Source organism: Dunckerocampus dactyliophorus, chromosome 2, assembly GCF_027744805.1.
Source record: "Dunckerocampus dactyliophorus isolate RoL2022-P2 chromosome 2, RoL_Ddac_1.1, whole genome shotgun sequence".
Lineage (NCBI taxonomy): Eukaryota > Metazoa > Chordata > Actinopteri > Syngnathiformes > Syngnathidae > Dunckerocampus > Dunckerocampus dactyliophorus.
The window spans coordinates 16,603,662-16,625,161 of NC_072820.1; the positions used below are offsets into that span (position 1 = coordinate 16,603,662).

Sequence of the window (21,500 nt, forward strand, 5' to 3'; positions counted from 1 at the left end):
AAATTTGGTCAAAAACAGAAATTGACTCTCTGATGTCAGAAGAAACAATCCGGACTTGGTGCTTTTGTGTGGTCCGGCTCCAGATGAACTCAATTTAGAGGAAAGGCTTAGGGATGACTTTGGAATGCGATGACAGGATTCATAAAATCACCTCGGCAAAGGTGTCACCATCTGACTCTTTCATGGGCCTCTTGCTAACTCGCTCCAATAACAAGTTTCCCCTGTAGTTATGCCATCTTAACAAATCATTGAAGCGAGAGCCGCTAGCCAGGCTCCTAATTGTCTGGTAAGAATTCTGTGAGCGCTGTCCTCTTATTGAAGCTCGTCTGTCTTGGAGAGGAGATAAGATAGCGATATTTAGAAGTCCTCTTTGGCAGAAGGCACAAACACTTTCTAGGGTAGGCTGAGAGGCTGTTCTGTTGGAAATGTTTGTTGATTTTTAAGATTTTACTGTACGCTATAAATGAGAATGGTCGCAAAATTATATTTTGTAGGCTTTTTGTTGTGGTATGGTTATTTCTTTCACAGAAGCGTAACAAGTTGCATGAAAGAACATGATGTGGTTACATTTGCATAATTCAACTTGTCTGAAAAGGAGGAGGAAGAAGCAGAGCACACCGTAACTTTTACATGTTTACACTTACAATATTTCACTTGCTTACATTTTGTCATTTACACTTGTTCTCTTCCTGTGTGAGAAGAAAGGAAGGTGTTAAAAATATATCATGATGCAACTAGGAGTTAAAATACTGACACTATAAATCTTCTGCAAAATAGGAATAAATTGTTAATAGTAAATATGAATATGTTAGACTTAGTGGAGACAGTAAATAAAACAAGTAAATCAAAAACATTGAGGATAAATGAGGGTATGAATACTAGAGTAAAAATGTTGGCTAAATCGCAATTGAAAGAGAATTTCTGTATATAATTTGAGAAATAGCTTAGGTGAGTTTAGCTTGGTGATATTAAATTGAATGTGCTTCTTAATATTGTTGAATTTGGCATAATCTATGTTATTGTGGAGTTATTCTTGATTGTTGTCGAATTCCATCAAATTCTTTGCAACAAAATAATTTCAATCATTTAAAGCGGGGATGGGGAAACTTTGGGGAAAGGAGCCGTTTCCATTTCCATCAAGTGAAAAATATGGTTGAGCAAATGTGATCATTTCTGGGTTAGTTGTTTTCGGGCTTATTATAGGTTTTATTTGCTTTTAGAATTGCATGGTGGCCAGATCAAATGCTATTGCCCACCTGTGATTGAAAGGGTAAACTCACGTTTCTATTGTAGTATGTCAAACTAATACAATTAACTTAGTTCAGAAATTATATTTTTACTCTCTTCTATCCCGATGGTATTTAGGCTACCTGTCCTTCTCACAAAAAATATGTTTATATTCCCTCAGCAGAAGTTGATTTTAATCTCACAGCCAAGTTTAATTTGCTCACCGTAAAACCATTTGCATGTCAATGGCAAAAGCAATCGGGTGTTCTCTGAATCCAATTTTACCTGCCTTCCGCTGGAAATAATAAAAAAAAATAGGGGTGATCACTTTACAGGTGAAGCTGCTGCCAGCTGACCTTTTTGCTGTCGCCAGACAAACTTTATATTTGCCAGGCGGATGAAAACACGCCTACTATGGCGTTAAATAGAAAAATGACATCAAGCCACCCATGTCGTCAAACATTCATTACAAGGAAATATGAAAGTAAAAGCGTCTATCTCGTGCTCTTTATTACACATAAACAGAAACACTTAGCATGTAAAATTAATGTGAAAATTATTCCTGGGGTAAACTATAAACACAGAAGTTACCCCGCAGATTTTTTTTTTTCTCCCCTCTCCTCCTTCTCCTAGATCAGAGTGTAATTGCCAGTAATCAGGTCTGTTTGCTGCTGATAAAACCACTCTGAATGCGAGGAACCCTCTTTGTGTGATGACTCAATTATGCCAGAAGTGGCTCATCAAACCTGGCCCATCAGCTGCTTTAATAAATAAGGAGGAAAACTTGCTGCAGGCGCATTATAATTCCATTCATTCCATAATTAAATCCATTCCAGTTTTAACCCCTTCTTCGCTCTGTGTGCTTCTGGGAGGGAAATAAAAACAAGGAGTGAAGGGAAGGTGGGGGGGAGTACACACCAGACAGTGACCTTGCACAGAGCATCCATTCTGCTCCCTATAATTCACAATGATACTGCTGAAGAGAGGTTAAGAGAAGGAGGCTTGAATCAGGAGTTTTATTTTTAATGTAAGCATTCTTTCCACACTGGCAGACAGTAATTGTATTAAAAGTCTAATCTAATCATAACAGTGACATTTTCAAATCTTATTCTGTCTAATCACATTTGCCCCTTTATCTCACGCAAATGTAAATAATGCAATTAATTTTTACGGCCAGTCCAGAATCTCACTTACTTTGCTACTCTGGCCTGGCTTTTATTGCTTTTTTTTTTTGGAGTTGTGGTTGCCATCACAATAGCGGCTGTGTTAATTATACGAGAGCGTCCCAAGTGTGCGGGATAAGCAGGCAAGCAGGGGACGCGAGGACTCAAGGTCAGTGATGAATATTCGTAGCAGCTGCACACCATTAATAATAAGGAACAGCAGCATCAAACACCACAATTGCAACCAAAGTCTGCTTCTTGTTGTAGTGATGGCAGGAGGTATCTCCTTCTCCCAGCATCTTCAGGTCGCTTGGTGGTTTTGGTGCGAGGCCATGGTTATTCATGACTGCCGGACTCCCCCTGTCGCGGCCCATTCGCCCCTCTGTGGTGGGAATGCTAGCAGATGGGGTTGAGAGGGAAGGGGGGGTGTTTGGGCTCAAGGACAACAAGCAGCCAAATAGAAGATCTGGTAGACCCTCAGCATCATTGTATCCTCCCCAGCCCCCCTCCTTCTCCAGAGGGTCCAAAACTGTCCTCTGAGGAGTGTAATTTGTCTCAGACTGGGAGTGTGTGTTTAAATATTAGGGAGGGAGGGAGTGAAGGGCGCATAAATATGATTCAGCAGATGATGAACCAGCTCAAATAGTCATGAGTCTTTTTTCATATGCTAATGAATCCAGAGTGAATACCCCTCCCCTCTGACGCTCCCTTTTTTCCCCTTTTTTCCAGCTCCGTGAGCTATAATTAAGATGTGTGTGCATGTGCGTGTGTGTGTGTGTGTGTGTGTGTTTTCAAAGCTAACATAAATAAATAATTCCATAATAAGATCTGTGAAGTGAGCAGGATGAATGTACTCATTGTGTTCTACCTTGTTTTCCCTCTTGTATGTTTTGTATTAATTAGAAGACAAGTAATGTGATCAATCAATTTGCATCATCTTCGCTATTCCACGTCAGTTATTAATACATCCTGGCCCCCCACTGCTGGGAAAAAAATGTTTAAAGAGGTTACAGTTGATTTCCAAGATTATTATTATTTTTTAAAAAATCTAATTTATTTTTGTGGGTTTTTTTCTAATACAGGGGATGAACTACATGATCAGCTCCTGAGAGAGAAGTGTGCAAGCATCTATAAGTGTGAATCTGGCATCTTTTCCCACAGAGTGCCCTCCAAACAACAATCAAAGGTAAATAAATGTAAAATAAGCCAGTTATTCAGTAATATACCAGATTATTAAATCAAAAACCTTCCCCACAATGATACAAATTGAGATGACATGGCTTTACTTATGCACTCTTTGTAACACTATAGTAAGTCAGTAGTTGCTCTTGTATTGTCAATTTCTTAATGTTCTTTAGCCGTAATGCAATAAAATAGGGTCTGAGCAAAGGTTTAGTTATATTTAGCAGGAGTTGATAATTCATTTCTTTACAAAAGGCATCAAGTCGACGGTTTGTCTATTCATAAACGGTATGAGAAAGAAAGAGACGGACAACTGAAAATGCAAAGTTTACTTTTGTGTTGAGGATGTTTTGAATAATACAGTAGATCATTCTTGGGCAAATCTTATCATTTCCTGTTGTAGCCATTGTAAAGTTGTGGGAAAAAATTGACGTTAACATTTTATTTGCTTATCCTACATTTTATGAGAAAATAAGTTTAATGCAAATTAAAATAAAAAAACGTATATCCAGCATCCTAAAGCCTTGCCTCTTGCTTTAGTTTTAATTTGAATTTAACAAAAAAATCCCATAATACACTTTAAGGCTATTTTATCATAGATTTTTGTAAATTAACAATATTGGAAAATCATATTTTATTTATTTTATAAATAACTAACAGTTGTGCCTAATATAAAATTGTGTTTTTGTTGTGTGTTACATTTGAACATTTATTTGTGCTCAAAATTATTGAACCCTCCATCGCAAATTACATTTATTTACAAACCTTTTTTGTGTTTTTGTTGGTTGCTTTATTGCAAACTACTGCTGCACTTGCAGCTATACTTTACAGTGGGGATAATTTTGAGTGCAGCTGTATTTATATTTTATATGGCTATTTCATCTGATTAAAAAAAGAAAACACTCTGCAAGTAAACAAGCGTGTGTCAGTGTTGATATTTAGCTTGACTAATACAACCATCTTTGATTTTGATGAATGTCCTTAATTGTCAGAGGACGCAAAAGTCACATTTTGCTTTCAGAGTGTGTGTGTGTCTGTGTGTGGAAAAGTGTTCCAAACTAACAAGCTACATTCATTTTTACACAGGATAATGTATATTGTTGTGGAGTTGTTTGTCTCAATAGGGTGTAGTAATCAAAAGTAATGAACCTATTATGAGCAGGACCTCTGAGGGCCCAGCGTGGCATTAAGAGAGCGCCACATAAAAAGGTTTATTAAAGGAAATTAAGGTCCATCACTGCCACACCTGCTCCCCTATTATAAATGTATGACAGGTCAGTGCCTTCAATCACAACAGCAAACGAGAGAGAGGAGTCATGTTTCCCATTACCAGGGAAAAGTAACAGCGCATCCTGTGACTCACACATTTTGCTGGCTTGTGACCACTATGAGCCACCATCAGCCTGGAATAATTATGTTTAATAGGTTTTATTTGGGAGCCACTAGCAACACACGGACAGAGTGGATGGATTTTGGCGACTATTTGTAGTCTAAACACACACACACACACACACACTGCAGAGACGCTGTCCGCACTTTAATGGCATTATTATTATATAGTGTTATTAGGTTTTTAGTCACCTTTGAAACTTTACCTATCAGTCTCACTTTTTTGATGCTTTTTGAATTACACTCAAACTAGCAACATCATTTTTGGACTTTTTGTCATTTTGGTGCGTTTCTGTCAGTATAAATATGGGACATGCATTGTTGTAGATGACCACGATGTACACCCACCCCATTTTTTTGATTATTTTAATTCGTAGGTGAATAAAAGCACCATTAGAGTGTAGTTGCCCTACAGAGAAAGAGTTGGTTTGATCAACACTTCATTACAACAAATTGCAGAAGAACCTAACAGCTATCAAAATGATTTAATACTTGATTATCTATTTTGAGTTCAAATTGATTTCTTTATTTGTTGATTGGGCACATGGCACAATAAAGTGTCAAAAGACAGTAAGAAGTTGCATTAAAGATATAAACATTTTAACAATGATATTGTTTTTCTACATCTTGAAAATGATCCCGTGAACTTCTAGCATATTCCAAAGCATTTAAAACAGCTATAACAGTAAATATGCACATATTAAGAAAGTCTGAATAATTCCGTTAATGTGACAATGTAAAAAGTAATACAAATAGTCCGTATTTTTACTTAACACCTTGAGACATATTTTTTTTCCCCACTTTCTCGTGTCTTTTCTAGCTAAAAGACACCTATTGAACAAATACAAATGAACTTTAACTCAAAATTTGGGTAATGAATGAATAATTTTACTTAACTGTAGGTCACAGTTTTATTTGTTCACTAGTGATGGTTGATACCCCATATTTTGTGACCGGTACAATACCAAGTAAAACATAGATCGGTATCTTTCTAAACTGTTCTTTTTACAGACCAGAGTTTGGTAGTTTTTAATACCTGACAGTTTCCACTGCTCACTTGCAATCTTCTTCAGAGTGGTCACGTGATGAGACTGTTATCGCTGGTACCAATTCCAACAGTTAGGGAAATTAATAACATGCTACCAATATAAGTTATTAAATCCACACCGTGATTACTTATTTACTTACGCCAAAATGGCTTATTGTTAACTTTTTTTTACTCATCATTTGTACGGGCATATCAAATAAAATTATACTTATTATAGAATACTTTGTACAATCATACAGATATACAGTATTTAACTATATTTGGCTAGACCTGTTTTCTCATGGCTAGCACTAAAATTGATACTTGCATTGAGAGGTGGGAGGAAAAGCAGTTCCTTTCAATAAGATGTCATTAGGAAAATTCTAAATCTTATCAACATAGCATGGCTGAAATTAGATTATGCCCCGTGATTCATTTTAACTGCTTCTCTTAAACATGCAGTCAAACCTCAGTTTTCGTATGGCCCAGTTTTTGTCAAAAATGTTGCAAAAATGCCTTTGCCTTGGTTTCTGTGCAGTATTGCACTTAACAAACTAGTCCGTTTATGCTGTACTGTATCATTCCACAAAACCAAGTGCTCAAACAAAGCATCCTACGCGCTGCAGACCCTCTGTCTGTGCATTTTTTATTGAGTGCGACTGCCATTGGGCGAAGAAAGTTGCAAGTGGCAGTACTTTGATGAAGAAGGTGAAAAACACTCCTGAATTCAATCTCGCCAAGATGTATGGGAAATCTGCATTAGCAATAAAGTGGTTAATATTATTGGGTGTCTGCAACAAATTAATCGGAGTGACATCATTTCTTATGGGAAAAATTGCCTCGGTTTTTGTACGTTTCGTTTTTTTGCGGGATCTTTCGGAATAAATTGATGACGAAACCAAGGTTCCACTATATTGATATAGACATAGTTATATGAGAATTAATACTACTATCTGAAACCTTAGGATTGGTCACCACTATTGTTCACATTTTCATTGTTCATTGACAAGAGTTGTCAGCCTTGAGTCTGTAGTCTTGATGAAACTGTAATTTACCATATCCCCAATAGTTAGAGAAACTAAATTGTGTTTTTATTTCAGAAAAATAATGACAAGGCGCCCAGTGGGATGCACTGCAGTACAACCATGCATTTTCTGCAGTAGTTTTGCAGTAATTTATGAGCCCTCTTGAAGCTAATTTTGGTTTTAAATGTACGGTACTTAAAAGCGTGAATGAAACAAAGCCACGGTGAATTACTCTTTACATTTTATTTGCAGATGGAGTCTGACGGCGAGGAACAGACTTTAAAAACGTGCAGCACAGGTAAGCTTTCAGTCGGATCAGTTTAAACACACACACACTCACATTCCACTTATCTCCACAATTAGGGGTATCAGTTCAACAATCCAACTTTATAATAACATTTCATGTATTATCTTATTGGCCTGAAGTGCTTTGATTATTCGCATGGGAAGAACTTCATTAAATTGTAACAGGGGCTGAAATTAGTTAAGGAGTGTGTGCGTGTATAGAACGTGTGATTGAAAGCCTCTAAACTGGAAATGTCATTATGGAAGTGTTGAGGGGCCTGTGAGGCCTGTGCCGCTATTACCGCATGTTGGGAGGAGATTCATGAAAAGCGTTATTATGATTATTATTGGTCGTGCTTCACAGGAGGAGGGGTACAACTTCACACGAGTAAATTGATTTAGCCCTTTTAGATCATGTTGTCAGCTCTGTCAAAGGACGGGCGACAGTTGTGACTCAATGAAAAGCTTTTCACATCAATGAAGTGTCCGCATCTTTGTTCTTGTACTGGCAGCACCCACAGGCGATGAAGAGAATCAAATCTATAGTGAAATGCTCTTTTTTTGTTATTTAACATGCTGTACTGGTTAATCCTCAGATACCAGCCAAAGGCACCCCTAGTGTCTAGGATGGGTATTGCATGTGTCGCTTTTTAAATGGGATCTTTATTTTTGGCAGGGCTGGCTAATCAAGACTTCATGACTGAGACTAGAAGGTAAGGTTTTTACAACATGTAAAACAAATACAAACTGTATCAGAGCAGTGGAACCTTCAAAGTCAACCGCCATGAAAGTGGTACAATTTGGAGCTCAACCAAAGTCGAAATGAAATTTGGAATTCAAACCATTGTCGTACGTGACGGATTAAGGATTAACTTCACAAGAGTCCTTTGCTTTTTTTTTTTTACACCCCCACTGAAGGGTACCAGGAATGGCAAATAGGAAAGTAACGATAACCATAGAATAGGAAATTCAACTGAACAATATGTACAACACAATTAATTCAATATTTAGGACTTGCAGAGTTGCATTTTCCCCAAGTAAATGCTAAAGTAAGTACATTTTCTTCACATGAATAAATGACTGTAAGTTACAATAATGGCGCCCCCTTTGGGATGTACATGTACGACTAGTGGTATGCGAGGAAATTGCAAAGAGTGCACGGAAACATTTAATTAAATATTTCCAAGATGATACGTAAATATTCTCAGTCATTTCGTATTAAGCCAGACAATAAAATAGAACACAACAACCTGTGGCACAGCTGTGCCAAGATCGTAACAATTGCGTTACATTCTACTTTAGGGGAATTATGAACACGTATAAGTGAGGGGGTACTCAAGGTATGACAAAAAGGCTCTGGGGCTACACAAGACAAAAAAGGTTGGGAAACACTGCCCTAGGAGAGCTGAGCGACGGGTGGACAGGAAGTGACGTTGGGGGTTCAGAGTTGAGTTTCAGCTTTGCGTGGGTAACAGCCGCAACAGTAGCCGGTGTTTTTATGAGGGATTATTGTGAGATAATTCAAACCTGCAATAAAAGTCTGATGTCCCGGTGAGCAAGTCTGGCGTTTGTGTGTCTCACCGAACATTACAGTAATACTGTATTGCTGACACCTAGTGACAAGTGTAGAATATTACATGTCAGTGTCATTGAATGCATCTGTTGAATGCCTTATATTTGTATTTTTGTTCGTTTAGCCATTTTTATCCTTGAAAAATGCTTAACTTAGGCAAAAAATATGTAACATTTGCTTAAATATGCATATTTTTTAGTAATGATAGGCCAAATTCAACCACGTAACAGCGTGATTTATTTATTCATATATTTTTGAAAAACTGAGAGTGAAGTAACGAAATTCGAAGCGCGAAGTGGCGTGGGATGACTATACAATCATGTGAAAGGATAATTGCTAATAAATGAAAATGACTAGAGTAGATCGCCAAGAAATTGAATATTTTTAATCCTCCCTCTGCTTTCTTTCCTGTATGAGGGAGGATTTTTACTTCATTGCAGTTTTGTTTAGTTTGATAATGCAGTGGTTACTTCTCAGTTAGGAATGTTAAATTGTTCCTTAAAACATTGTCTGTGGAGTTATTCAAAGTGTCATGACAACCCATCCATCCATCCATCTTCTATGCCGCTTATCCTCACTAGGGTCACGGGTATGCTGGAGCCTATCACAGCTGACTTTGGGCAGGGTGCTCCCTGGACTGATCACCAGGCAATCGCAAGGCACGGTGTCATGACAACCTTTTTTGAAGTTAGACTAACTCGGAAGTCAATCAGTGTCACAGAACAGATTGCGTTGGACTTTGAAGGTTCCTCTGTGGTCGGGTTTGTCAGACTGTTATCCCATTTTGCCCCTTGTTGACCCCTCGCTGCTCCTTTTGTCCCTTTCGGTCCTTTCCCTCCAGCCCATATGGGTCCTTGGTGAGGAAGCGCAGTGCTCAGGAAGGGGTGCAGGGCGCCCCCATCAACAAGAGGAAGTCCCTGCTGATGAAGCCCCGCCACTACAGCCCCAGTGAGGCCTGTGCCGACGAGAGCGAGGACCTGGCACCGCAGAGGGACAAAGACGAGGCGAGGAACACTGACACTCCAGCAGGTAAACAGATGTCCTGTTGTTTTGTCTGTTTTGATGAACAATTGACGCTGAATTTTAAAATCCCATCTGTTGCATTCATATTTGCCTCCCCTCCCTCTGCTCGCCGAGAAAGCCAGCAGCCTTGGTCATTGTGCGGTGGAAGTGAAAGACCACACCGCCGCCACCGCCACATCCGCATGACTTGCGTCTCGCGTCCACTAAATGCAAGTTTTTGACAGCTGATCTGCCATGATATTTCTGACTTGGCGGCAGCCTCTTTGACGGGGCCAGCATTGCGACCCCCTCATCTGTTCGTCAATGGGCCAGTCCAAAGCCATTGAATCCATAGAATGAAAAAGTGAATGGGAGCCCGTGCCAGTTGATTTAAATGAGACTCCCTCCATCCTTTTTAAATTGAATTTCAATTCAAGTCGGCCATTGTGAAGAACAAATTAGCCGTCAACATTGCTCGGCGAGATTGGCCGATGTTGCTGGACTGCTTTATTCTCCGCTAAGTCTTCTCCAACATGTATCATCAGCAACACTTTGTATATTTTGATTTTTAAAATGCCCCCCCCCTTCCCTAATGACTTGAATTTTGTCCATTTTGGTGGCAGTGTCCACAGTGAACACGTGCATTCTCGCTCACCGTAATTTGCACTGATTTGGTATATTTTTAACGATGTAACTAAGCAACAAACGTAATTGTCCCTTTCAAAAGCTTTTGTTAAGCCCTCTAACACAGTCTAATACATAATTAGGCATAATGTCTACAGCTCATTATAGTGCACATGTGTGTGTCGTTAAATGGACAAGGAGAGTAGCTCAGTGGATTCATGTGGCTCAGTGGAAATGGAATTTATTTGTTTCCTGGGTTCATATTACAATGATTAAAGTGTTTTCGGGAGGTGAATCATGCCCTTTAAACTCACATGCCATTGGCACACTATAATTTACTTATTTCTGTTGATGTTTTCAATGATAAATAAATACAGCAAATATTAAGTAAAAAAAATGTAAAAATTAAAATTTCAAACGTCAAAGCAAATATTGTGTTTTATTTTTCCCTTTTAGTGGTGGGCTACCCACTGTTAAAAATGCTAAATGTAGACAGAGAATTAAACAGCGGGGAAGGCGCTCATATCTGCATTTGAACAAAAAAAAAAGGGCGTCAAAATAAGCCTCTTGTTTGGTGGATCCGCGCTGTGTTCAGCTGCAGCCAAGTGCAGGCCTGCTGCAGAGTGCCGCTAATGGCTATTCTGGAGTGACAACTCTTCACCTGGTCCAACACACAAACCATAGCAGGGATCCAAATTTTTTTCCCTTTTTCTCACTGCACTTCTCTGCACATGTGTGTGTATTATGTGTGCATGCGTGTGTGCGTGCGCACGCGCCTGTGCGTGTGTGTGTGTGTGTGTGTGTGTGTGCAGCAGTGTTGGGCCTGCACGTCCAGCTGGATGCCAAACAAAACCCAGCTCGCCTGCTGCATGAATGTAAATACATGTAGCTGGCTGTCATTTTGCACTGTGCAGGTTTGTCTTTAGACGTACGGTACTGTGCTAAAGCCTTCATCATTACATTTTCTCTTTTAACATGTTACAAATTACTTTACTAACTTTACTAACATTTTGTGAAAAGTAAAGTTCGTATTGCATGTTTCTATTAGGGATGGGCATGATAATCAGTACAGTGGATCTGTGGTAAACATCATTACTTTGTTCCAGGACGTTTGACTCTAACCAAAACGGACGCTAACCGAATAAATTTTTACCATAAGAAGTTATGTAAATCAATTAATATGTTCCAAAAAGCCAAAAATGTTAACACAAAACATGTGTGTTTTAGTTTCAACCGCTGATGACATCGTAGATGGGTGACGCAACTGACAACCGGTTCTGGTCGCCATTTTGTTAGCAAGCTAAGGATGCTAACAGAAGGTTTTGTGATAAAAATACATTAAGAACATAGTTGGCCTCACGCAGTGTATTAATAACAGGACAAGATGCACGCCATACGCTAACTGGAAAATGTAAGCAAACCGGGGCAAAAATATTGCGTACATTTTCGACATTGAACAAGAAATACGATAATCGGGGGGGGCGTTAACCAAGGGTCCATCGCACATGACTGAACTAAACTGAGTCAAAATGGAGTGCAAACCTTCCATCCAGCCGTGGCGCTATTGATTTTGAGTCAAAACTAGTTTGCTGTTGAAAGAAGTTAACATGAGGTCAGCTATGGAGAGTCTCAACTCCTCCAGGCAGGATTATTCCACTCAATACAAACACAAGCATGGAAAAAGGAGTTCAGAACATTAAGAGAGATATTCTCCCATGCCTCTCATAGTTAATTTTAACTTTTAATCGTTAATTTAAAGTTTTCCCCACTGTTTACATTTTGAATTAATAGATTCTTATCATTAAATAATAACGAATAAATACATAATATATAATTAAGTTATTTGTTTAAAAAAAACAATGACTTTTAGTGAAATTATATTTGAAATAAAACATGTATTGACTGACCACAAGAGTAATATGCATTGGACTGCAAGCATGCATTTAAGTCATATTCCCTACTTATTAGAGCCCCATATTTTCATTTTGCGGATTTTTTAAAGCTCTTTTTGTGAGGATTAATTTTACATTTCCACTCATTAATAAGTTGTCTGTTAATTCCTGTGTCTGCATATCATCATTCTGACCACCAGTGTGATCTGATTCCTCCCCAATCTATCCCTTTCTATCTCCTCAACACCACTGAATCCTACTTTTTGCGTTGCTCTCATGCTGTCTGGCCACTTAAGAGGATAGAAAGTAAAAAAAAAAAAAGCCTCACGTCCCAAAGAGCCTTAACAGAGCATAAGTTTGAACTGTTTGAGAGGATCAAGAGAGATTTGGTGGAATCAGTCCAGCTGATAACATTGCATTGTTAATCACTGACCACGACTTGAGATAAATCACTGGTGTTAATAAGTCTTGTTTCACATGCATTTTAAGGGATAACTCCTCTGTAACCCTCTTTGTCTGTTAGCACTGACAATCAGACTGTGAAGTGCACAAGGTTGGGGTTGGTCTTGTGACTTTCTCTGTGGACTAAAAGGCCATGCAATTAAAATGAGTGTGGGCACATTGTGAAGATGCGCCACAAAATAGATGTCGTTAAATTACTGAGAAACTTGTGGTCAAACATGAGGACGTTACCTTAAGGCAGGATTTCCTCAACTTTTTCAGCTCAAAACCCAAATGTGGTTCATCCATACCATTAATCTGTCTATAACGTGATTACTGCACATGAGTATATGCTTACAGGTCTTTAATCGTTATCTTACCTAGTAAGAGAATACGGATGCAAAATAGTAGTCCTGCTGGCTCAAGCACATTTGTATTATATTCTGTTTTTATTGTATATTTTAAACAACTAAAAAACTTTGAAAGAAATCCAATCTACAGCAAACATAACTGGTATACTACCTATACATATAGTACAAGCATATATTGTTTATTATTTCTTATGAAAATATGACTTCTTTAAATGTTACTGTATTCTTATAACTTTCTTCTTTATATCTTTACTTGTATTTTGACTGCATATTCCAATTTTAACAGTCAGTTTTAACTGAAAAGATGCAACAAAATGTTCACTTTTTTGACTGGTTAAAAAAAAATCAAACTACTACTAGAAACATTAATTTTTTTGTCAAGCTAATTTAAATGTGTTACGTTGTCTTAAGTTCTTTTTCTTATAAAGTGTATTTATATATTTTACGACATAATAATATCTCATTATTATTATTATTATTAAAAAACTGTTTAGAAATAGGTCAACCTGTTTAATCTTTTCTTTTATTTTTTATTATTATTTTTGTTTAAAGGAATCCTTTTTACTTTCCTCAAAACAAGAATGATGTTTTTCCATACATTTAACAGCAGATGACAACATCTTTCTGCTTCGCTTCAACTTAAAAACACACATAACTAATTATCATTGTTATTTTTTTAATGATTTCCACAGCCTGCTGAACAGAAAATCCCCTATAATCTTCATCTTAATTCTTTGGTAGACAAAGGAAAGGAAAGAAGAAAACAATTTAGTTGTTCAATTCCGTGTTTCATGTTCAGCTCTCACAGGAAAAAAAAATCATATTTCCTAAACGTTGTAAATCTGAAATGTACTTGCGAGTAATTGCTTGGGAATCTTCCGACCTTCTGTGTTTGTCGTCATAACATGTTTTTCCCATGATATTGTTCATAAAAAAGTGAGACAAAACGTAAAACCTTAAATGGATTTGTGAAGATTACAAAGATGTCAGATTGTTATCCCGGTTTTGACTGCCACAAAAGCACATGTTTGCTGCGTTAAGACTTGAATAAAAAACATGTTTGATAATGAAGGTTTCTTGTTGTTTCAGATTCAAACTTAAGTCCATTCAATGGCGTTGCTGAGAGAAACGATCGCTGCGATACAACATTAAAGTCTAATGAATCGCTGGGGTGGTCTGAGGCCACACCTGATGCCTCGCCGCAGTGTGAGGTCAGCACCCCTGAAGCCCACATGGATGAAGATGAGGAGTTCTTCAATAATGAAGCAGAAGACCAAAGTCAAGACAGGCTGAGCAGCACGTCATCGCCTCAGAGCTCCCTAACAGACAAGAGGGAGCTGGAATGGGCTTTCTCTGCCAAGATGAACGGCTGCAGTCCCTCCAGAACCCCTGACGACCCTTCACTCAGGAACAGCCACGTGAAGGAGGAGCCTCACCCAGACATGGAAGGTCCCATAGTCAGGGAAGGCCTTTTTCAGGCCGAGGCGCTGAGATACAGGCTGTGCTCAGCGGCAGAGGAGGACAGCGATGGCGAGTCCGAGGTGGAGAAGCCTCCCCGGTTGCAAGGCTGGGCGCTGGACCTCCACCAGAGAGGCCTAGATATAGGCCGCAGTAGAGTGAACCTGAGCATGTTGGAGCAGGCCATCGCTCTGCAGACGGAGCAGAGACAGGCCCTGCATCATGCCTACAGGGAGATGGACCGCTTCCTCATGGAACAAATGACCAATGAGAGGAGACACCACAGAATGATGGACATGGACAACAGGATCAGCTACCCTGCAGGAAAAGGTCAGTTCAGACAATCACAAATAGAAGCTACATATATCATTTATACATTTATCATATGCTGTTATAGGGTGGAGCAAATCAACACACTTTGTCTTAATACTACAGTACTGCATTACTATTTGATGCCATTAGCAATTATTGGCAGTTGTACACACACACACACACACACACACACACACACACATATATAATATATAATTAAATATATTACTTCTTTATTTTATAAAGTTATAGTACTATATCAAGCTTCGTTAGATTCTTCTATTTAGAGAGTTGTGCTATTTTTTAAAATTTATTTATATTATATTAATAAATGATTTAATTACAATGACTGTATTTATATAAAACGTATATATCACATGCATTTCTTTTTAATTATTTTTTTTATTTTATATTAGAATATGAATTTATGAATTAATGGATGTATCAATTAAAATGTCTTATCTCGTAATACGTTAGTTTTTGTTGATTATGATATATTTTAGTAGTAGTAGTAGTAAAACCTGCCATCATTTCTCACAGAAATAGAGAGAACTCAGATGATGAAATCCTCTTTGCCACTCAAACATTTTGGCAACCTGTGAAGTAATGCATAAACAGACTAAAATAATGAAGAGAGAGGAAAAAATGTCTGATGGAATTGCAACTACTCAGAATATTGGATTTTGATAGGAATCAAGTGGATATTTAACCATGACCATAAGTCTTAAATCCTGCTAAAGTACCGCTCATGTTTGCCTCTGATTCTTCAAATGACCGTGGCTAAATGTGTAATCCTCCATGTAATCTTTCCATGGACGGGCATTAAGAAGTGAATGCTGTGTGTTGAACTACAGCCTTAACTAAAATCACAGATTAATACATGTATTTTATGAAAAAAGAAGTGTCTGGCTTTTACATGATATTATAATATTTCAATCTCTTGGCCCGTGTACAATACAAGTGTGTGATTCCTATTGTACACAGACGTTTGCATTGTCTGTATGAATGCAGTAAAAGATGTTTTCATGTTTCCACAGACTCTCCGAGGACAGATAAGAGGGACATCAAGTGCCCCACTCCGGGCTGTGATGGCACGGGTCATGTGACTGGCCTGTACCCCCATCACAGGAGTTTGTCTGGGTGTCCCCACAAAGTCAGAGTACCTCCGGAGAGTGAGTGTGGAAATAATATTAATATTGATCACTTCATTAGGTACACCTGGCATTAGTTCATTAACGGAACAATAAGTTTGTTATTGTAGCTGTAGCTTGCACAGCATCACACTGAGAGCTGTTTCTAATCATTTGTTGAACTGTAAGGTACAGGCTTTGCAAACTTCAAAGCTTATTTCCTCAGGGGTCAGGGACTTCTATTTACTCAACTGCAGAGAGTACCAGGTGTCTAGTAGGGGTGTGTATTATGGGCAGGACCTAAAAATGCAATTAAAAAAATGCTAATAATAATTTGCCCAGGGCCGCACAGTGCCCAAGTGGTTAGCATGTTTCTGAGCAAGAAAGTGTTTCTCTAAATGTGCCTACGATTGGTTGACGACCAGTCCAGGGTGTACCCCGCCTCTCGCCCAAAGTTAGCTGAGATAGGCTCCAGCATACCCCCGCAACTCTAATGAGGATTAAGCGGCATAGAAAATAAATGAATGAATGAAAATGTTATTGAAATATTTTTGCCACAAATAAATACTTCTACTTAGTTCAAATTATTTCTAATTTGGTAAAAAATGATATATAACATTAAATTATTGGGTGGCAGTGGCTCAGGAGGTAGAGCAGGTCATCCAGAAACCGGAAGCTTGGTGGTTCGTTCCTCGCTCCCCTCCACCCAGACACTGTTGTTGTGTCCCTGGGCAAGACACTTCACCCATCTTGCCTCCAGTGCTGCCCACACTGGTGTATGAATGTGTATGAATGTTTGGCGGTGGTTGGAGAGGCATTAGGCACGAATTGGCAGACATGTTTCCGTCAGTATACCCCATGACAGCTCCAGATGTAGATTACCACCACCCGTGTGTGACTGAGGAGCGAATGAATAGTGGGTTCGCTTCATTGTGAAGTGCTTTGGGTACCTTGTAAAACGGCACTATATCAAATCAATCCATTATTATGATTATTATTAAAATAGTATATTCATTTGCATTTATAACACATCATTAAAAAAAAATTGTCAATCATACAGCCATCATACAGCAACAATAAAATTGTGTGCATGTATTTATTGTATATTTAATACGTATTTTATCATTATGAAATCATTTATATTATATTATTTACTTACATTATTTTTATGATGACATTTCAAAAAAAAATCATGACGTCGCTGCTTTACAGATGCCATGTCAACTTTTCAGGCATGGTGGTATCAGATATAGTAAAGGTCATTTCATCCATCAATTTATTCACGTGTGGCGTCTATAGGAGTGGAGGCCATTATTTGAGCAAATATGGGAAACCTCTCTGACAGGCTGTCAATCAAAAGTGATCAATATTACCTTTGGTAAAGGTTGATTCAGCTCTTGTATTGGGTCTCAATAGATTGTGTACCTAATGTTGTGACTATTCAGGTTACATATTTTCCACATAAAGTGTTAACTGCAGCAGTCATGTCAATCCTCTTAGCTTAAACGTTTAATTCCAACATGTGCATCACACTTTTACCAAGTAACTTAAAGGATTTCTCTCTTTTTCTTATTATGTGCATTGAAGTCTTTTTTCACCCTCGGCGATTGTTAAGACATTTCAACAAAACTCTCAACAAACATTCCGACATTAAAGCGTAATGTTACAAAAGCAACAAGAAAAGTAATTAACTTTCTGCAAAAGGGAAAAAAAAGGCGTATGCTCTCCGAGTGGAGGCAGTGTTTAGTGAATCAAAGGGTCGAGCTAGCTATGCCATTGAAAAAAAAATAGACAACTCCATGCCAACTAATTGGTGCAGAGAGAGAAAAGAAGTTTCTAAGGATACAGAGCGGACCTTTAACGACGCCTTTGTTTTGTAGAATGTAATCAGACGCTTTTCTTTGCACTAAGTAAAGCTATTTACATTGCAGTCTCTTCCTCTGCACCAAGCAGTTATATACGTTGCATCATTGCAATTAAGAACAAACAATTAAGTCTGATTAGTATGACTCACTGACACGCTACACTGGAGTATACTAGAGGACTTATTCTTCATTTTCTATTGGTAGATTTGATTTTTTTTCAATACATCTTGCTATAGCAGTGCTATGTCAATATTTATTTCACAAAATGTACAAAAGACAAGAATATTATATATAGAATTATAATGCAGATGATACTATTGCATTTTGTTCTGAAGAAGGTACACAAGAGCTAATAAAAAAGTCAGATGAAATGACTGTACTAAAAAGATGGTTTGTTAAAAACACATTATCCCTGAACCTAGGTAAAACTAAAATAATGTGATTTGGTAATAGCAGAAAGGACATTCATGCGCAAATACAAATTGATGGCGTGGACATTGACAGGGTGATCAAAAATACTTTTCTGGGAGTCATAATTGATGATAATATGAGCTATGGCAAGAAATACCTCAATACTGAATAAAGCAAAATTTTTTCCCCTCTATTGCTCTCTGGTATGACCATATCTAACGTATTGTGCGGAGATATGGGGAAATAACTATAAAAGTACGCTTCACCCGCTACATGTACTTAAAAAAAGGTCAGTTATGATGATCCATAATGCCACTTATGAAGAACACACAAACTCTTTTATTCCGAAAATCACAATTATTCAAATTTGCTGATCTGGTAAATTTTCAAACAGCTAAAATTATTAATGGAGCGGATCGAATAAAAGAAACAATGGCTTAAAATGAGAGATTTCAAGAAACAGTACAAGCAGTTGATGTTTACAAAGTACAAGGAAGAAGAGTCCTGAACCACTGGGTACATACAATGCTATGTCTAAACACTCTTGCACTTAATACTAATTCTTCATTTCTTCGGACTTCTTGAAGTATTACATTGTTTGTACTCACTCATCATCCAACTATGTTTCTGTCAACTATTAACCTTTTCATCAGTTATAATTATATATTTATTATTATTTATTATCACTGTTATACCAGTTATTTGGAGGGATTATAAACCTTGACTCCTATTGTACCACATTGTCATACTGCATTATCCTTTTCCCATGTATTTAAAAATTGGCCAAGAGTACATTTGGAATACAGGAAGTGAACAAGTTTATTGCCATTGATGTGTAACAGAGAGGGGGGAGGAAGATTAAATAAGCTTTTCTTCTTCCTACTCTTTTTTGGACATATGGACCTGTGAATTGCAATATGTGATGTATTCCAATGTAACTTGTATGCATGTTCAAAATAAATTACACCATTACCATTACCATAATTGATAACAAAGTATTTAGTGTCACCTACAGCGCTATTTATTGTCACATGCTTTGTCATATTTGCATAGCATGCAGTAAAATTAACCAATTTATGACTGCTCATGACAAAGTTAGCTTATTTTTTGAAAATAAATATGCACAATTACAGCAAACCCTAAAATTTGAGTAAACGCAAAACTGCATTATTGCATTAAAACAACACAAATAATGGCTGCCTAAAACGATCACTATAATATCATTTTAATTTATTGCTATATTTCCCCCACTGGCTGGGAAATGCTAAAAGTACTGTTGTCAGTTGTCACTAATACGCGTTCGTTACTGTGTATTGTTTTACTATCTCAAAAAGTTTATTAACAACAACAACAAGGATAGTAGTGGCCTAAAACTTTTGCACAGAGCAATAACCAGTGTTCTAATAACTAATGTTTTAATGATTATTTTTCTTCATGAATATGCTGGGAAAAGTCACTCGACTTCACAGTAAGGCATTGAGGGTTCATTTTGAACATCCAATTACCGTAATTGTTTTATGCACAACAAATTTAGCTTGTTTTCTGAAGCACAATATGCACAATTACAGCAAGAACTTGGTAATAACTAAACATGCCCCCAATGCTATAAGGTCCTGAACCCGAATTAATGTTGATGCTCACACATATATCTTTACTAATTACCCTTTTGCTATGTCAAAAAAGGTTATTAAAATCGGATTGTAGTCGTCTAATTTTTTTTGCACAGAACTCTCTATAATGATCAGTAAAACATAATTTATATTTCAGTCTTATTTTTTTTCGCTGATTGGCTGGGAAAGGGCTCTCAATATCATGGTGAGGCATTCAGAGTCCATTTTGAACACCCACTTACATTATGTTACCAAATATGGTTCCCGATATGGAGCTAATTTGCATATTTATCATCTCGCTCTCTTTCGTCCTGGAGCGCTTCTCTTTTTAGACTGTGCATGACAAATTTTGCTCATTTTCTAAAACAAAATGTGAAGAATTACAGCAAAAACAAAAATTGGAGTAAACAAGAATATTGCACCACAATGTAAAGTTTCAGAAATTCTAAAAGGTATTGAAGCCTTTATAATGTCATTACAAACACATGGATTTTTACTATGTACAGTCAAAAAGGGTTATTAAAACATCAAGTTTAGTAGTGGCCTAAAACTTTGACGATGAGAATTTTTATTTTCATGGGCATACCCACACTACCATCGCAATGTTAGATCCTTTCTTGATGAAATCTTGACAAACTGGTGGAGGGAGGGGTTTCATTGAATGCCCTCTACGTTCACCAGACCTCACACCACTAGAATCTGTTTTATGGGGATACCTAAAAGACAAAGTCTACGCTGTGAGATCTGCAATAGTTTCTGAAGTGAGAGCAGTCATTAAACGTGAATGCATGCAAATACCAATGGAATTGTTTCATGATGTGTGCGATTCCATTGCTTTGCATTGCCAGCAGTGTCTGGACCAGAAGGGACATCATTGTAAGAAAAGGCAGTGACAAAACAATAAAATGATGTTTGTAAATTCAATTACATTTTGAAAATTGAAAAGAATTATAATAAACAACTAGTTTACAATTATTTAAAGTGTGTATAAGTTTTTTTGGGACAACCTGTATATACACACATATCTATAAATCATTGATTGTCCAGGAAAAGTCACCCGATGTTATAGTGACCTGTTCAGGGTCCATTTTGAACACCCAAATGACCAAATATGGTTCCTGACAATAAAGCTCATTTGCATAATTCTCCCCTCTCTCTCTCTCTTTCTCTCTCTCTCTCTTGTCCTTGGACTCTCAGTCCTGGCCATGCACGAGAATGTCCTCAAGTGTCCCACCCCCGGGTGCACGGGAAGAGGCCATGTCAACAGCAACCGCAGCACCCACCGGAGGTAAATAATGACAATAATAATAATAATAAATAATGTGTTTTGCTGCAGAGACAGTGCCATTAGGAATGAGGCTCCTTGTTGGCAGATGAGCTTAAAGGTGTTTGATTCTCTTCCCAGTCTGTCGGGCTGCCCCATTGCCGCTGCCGTGAAAATCTCCAAACCTCAAGACGAGAGTCTGAAAAGCAGACAAACGCCCGATCGCTCACCGAGGTATGCCAGCTAGTG

At 37.8% G+C, this 21,500-nt stretch overlaps 1 protein-coding gene across 8 annotated transcripts in view; it reads left to right on the top strand.

Moving 5' to 3' along the window:
* st18 (ST18 C2H2C-type zinc finger transcription factor) overlaps positions 1-21,500 on the top strand; it is a 62,241-nt gene that overhangs the window by 23,428 nt on the left and 17,313 nt on the right. For all 8 annotated transcript variants that reach the window (XM_054763534.1, XM_054763527.1, XM_054763498.1 and 5 more), the window contains 8 exons: positions 3,473-3,576; positions 7,266-7,311; positions 7,975-8,011; positions 9,713-9,900; positions 14,291-14,989; positions 16,009-16,143; positions 21,185-21,275; positions 21,393-21,485. In XM_054763534.1, coding sequence (XP_054619509.1) covers positions 3,473-3,576; positions 7,266-7,311; positions 7,975-8,011; positions 9,713-9,900; positions 14,291-14,989; positions 16,009-16,143; positions 21,185-21,275; positions 21,393-21,485 — 1,393 coding nt within the window. The remainder of the gene's footprint in view (positions 1-3,472; positions 3,577-7,265; positions 7,312-7,974; positions 8,012-9,712; positions 9,901-14,290; positions 14,990-16,008; positions 16,144-21,184; positions 21,276-21,392; positions 21,486-21,500) is intronic.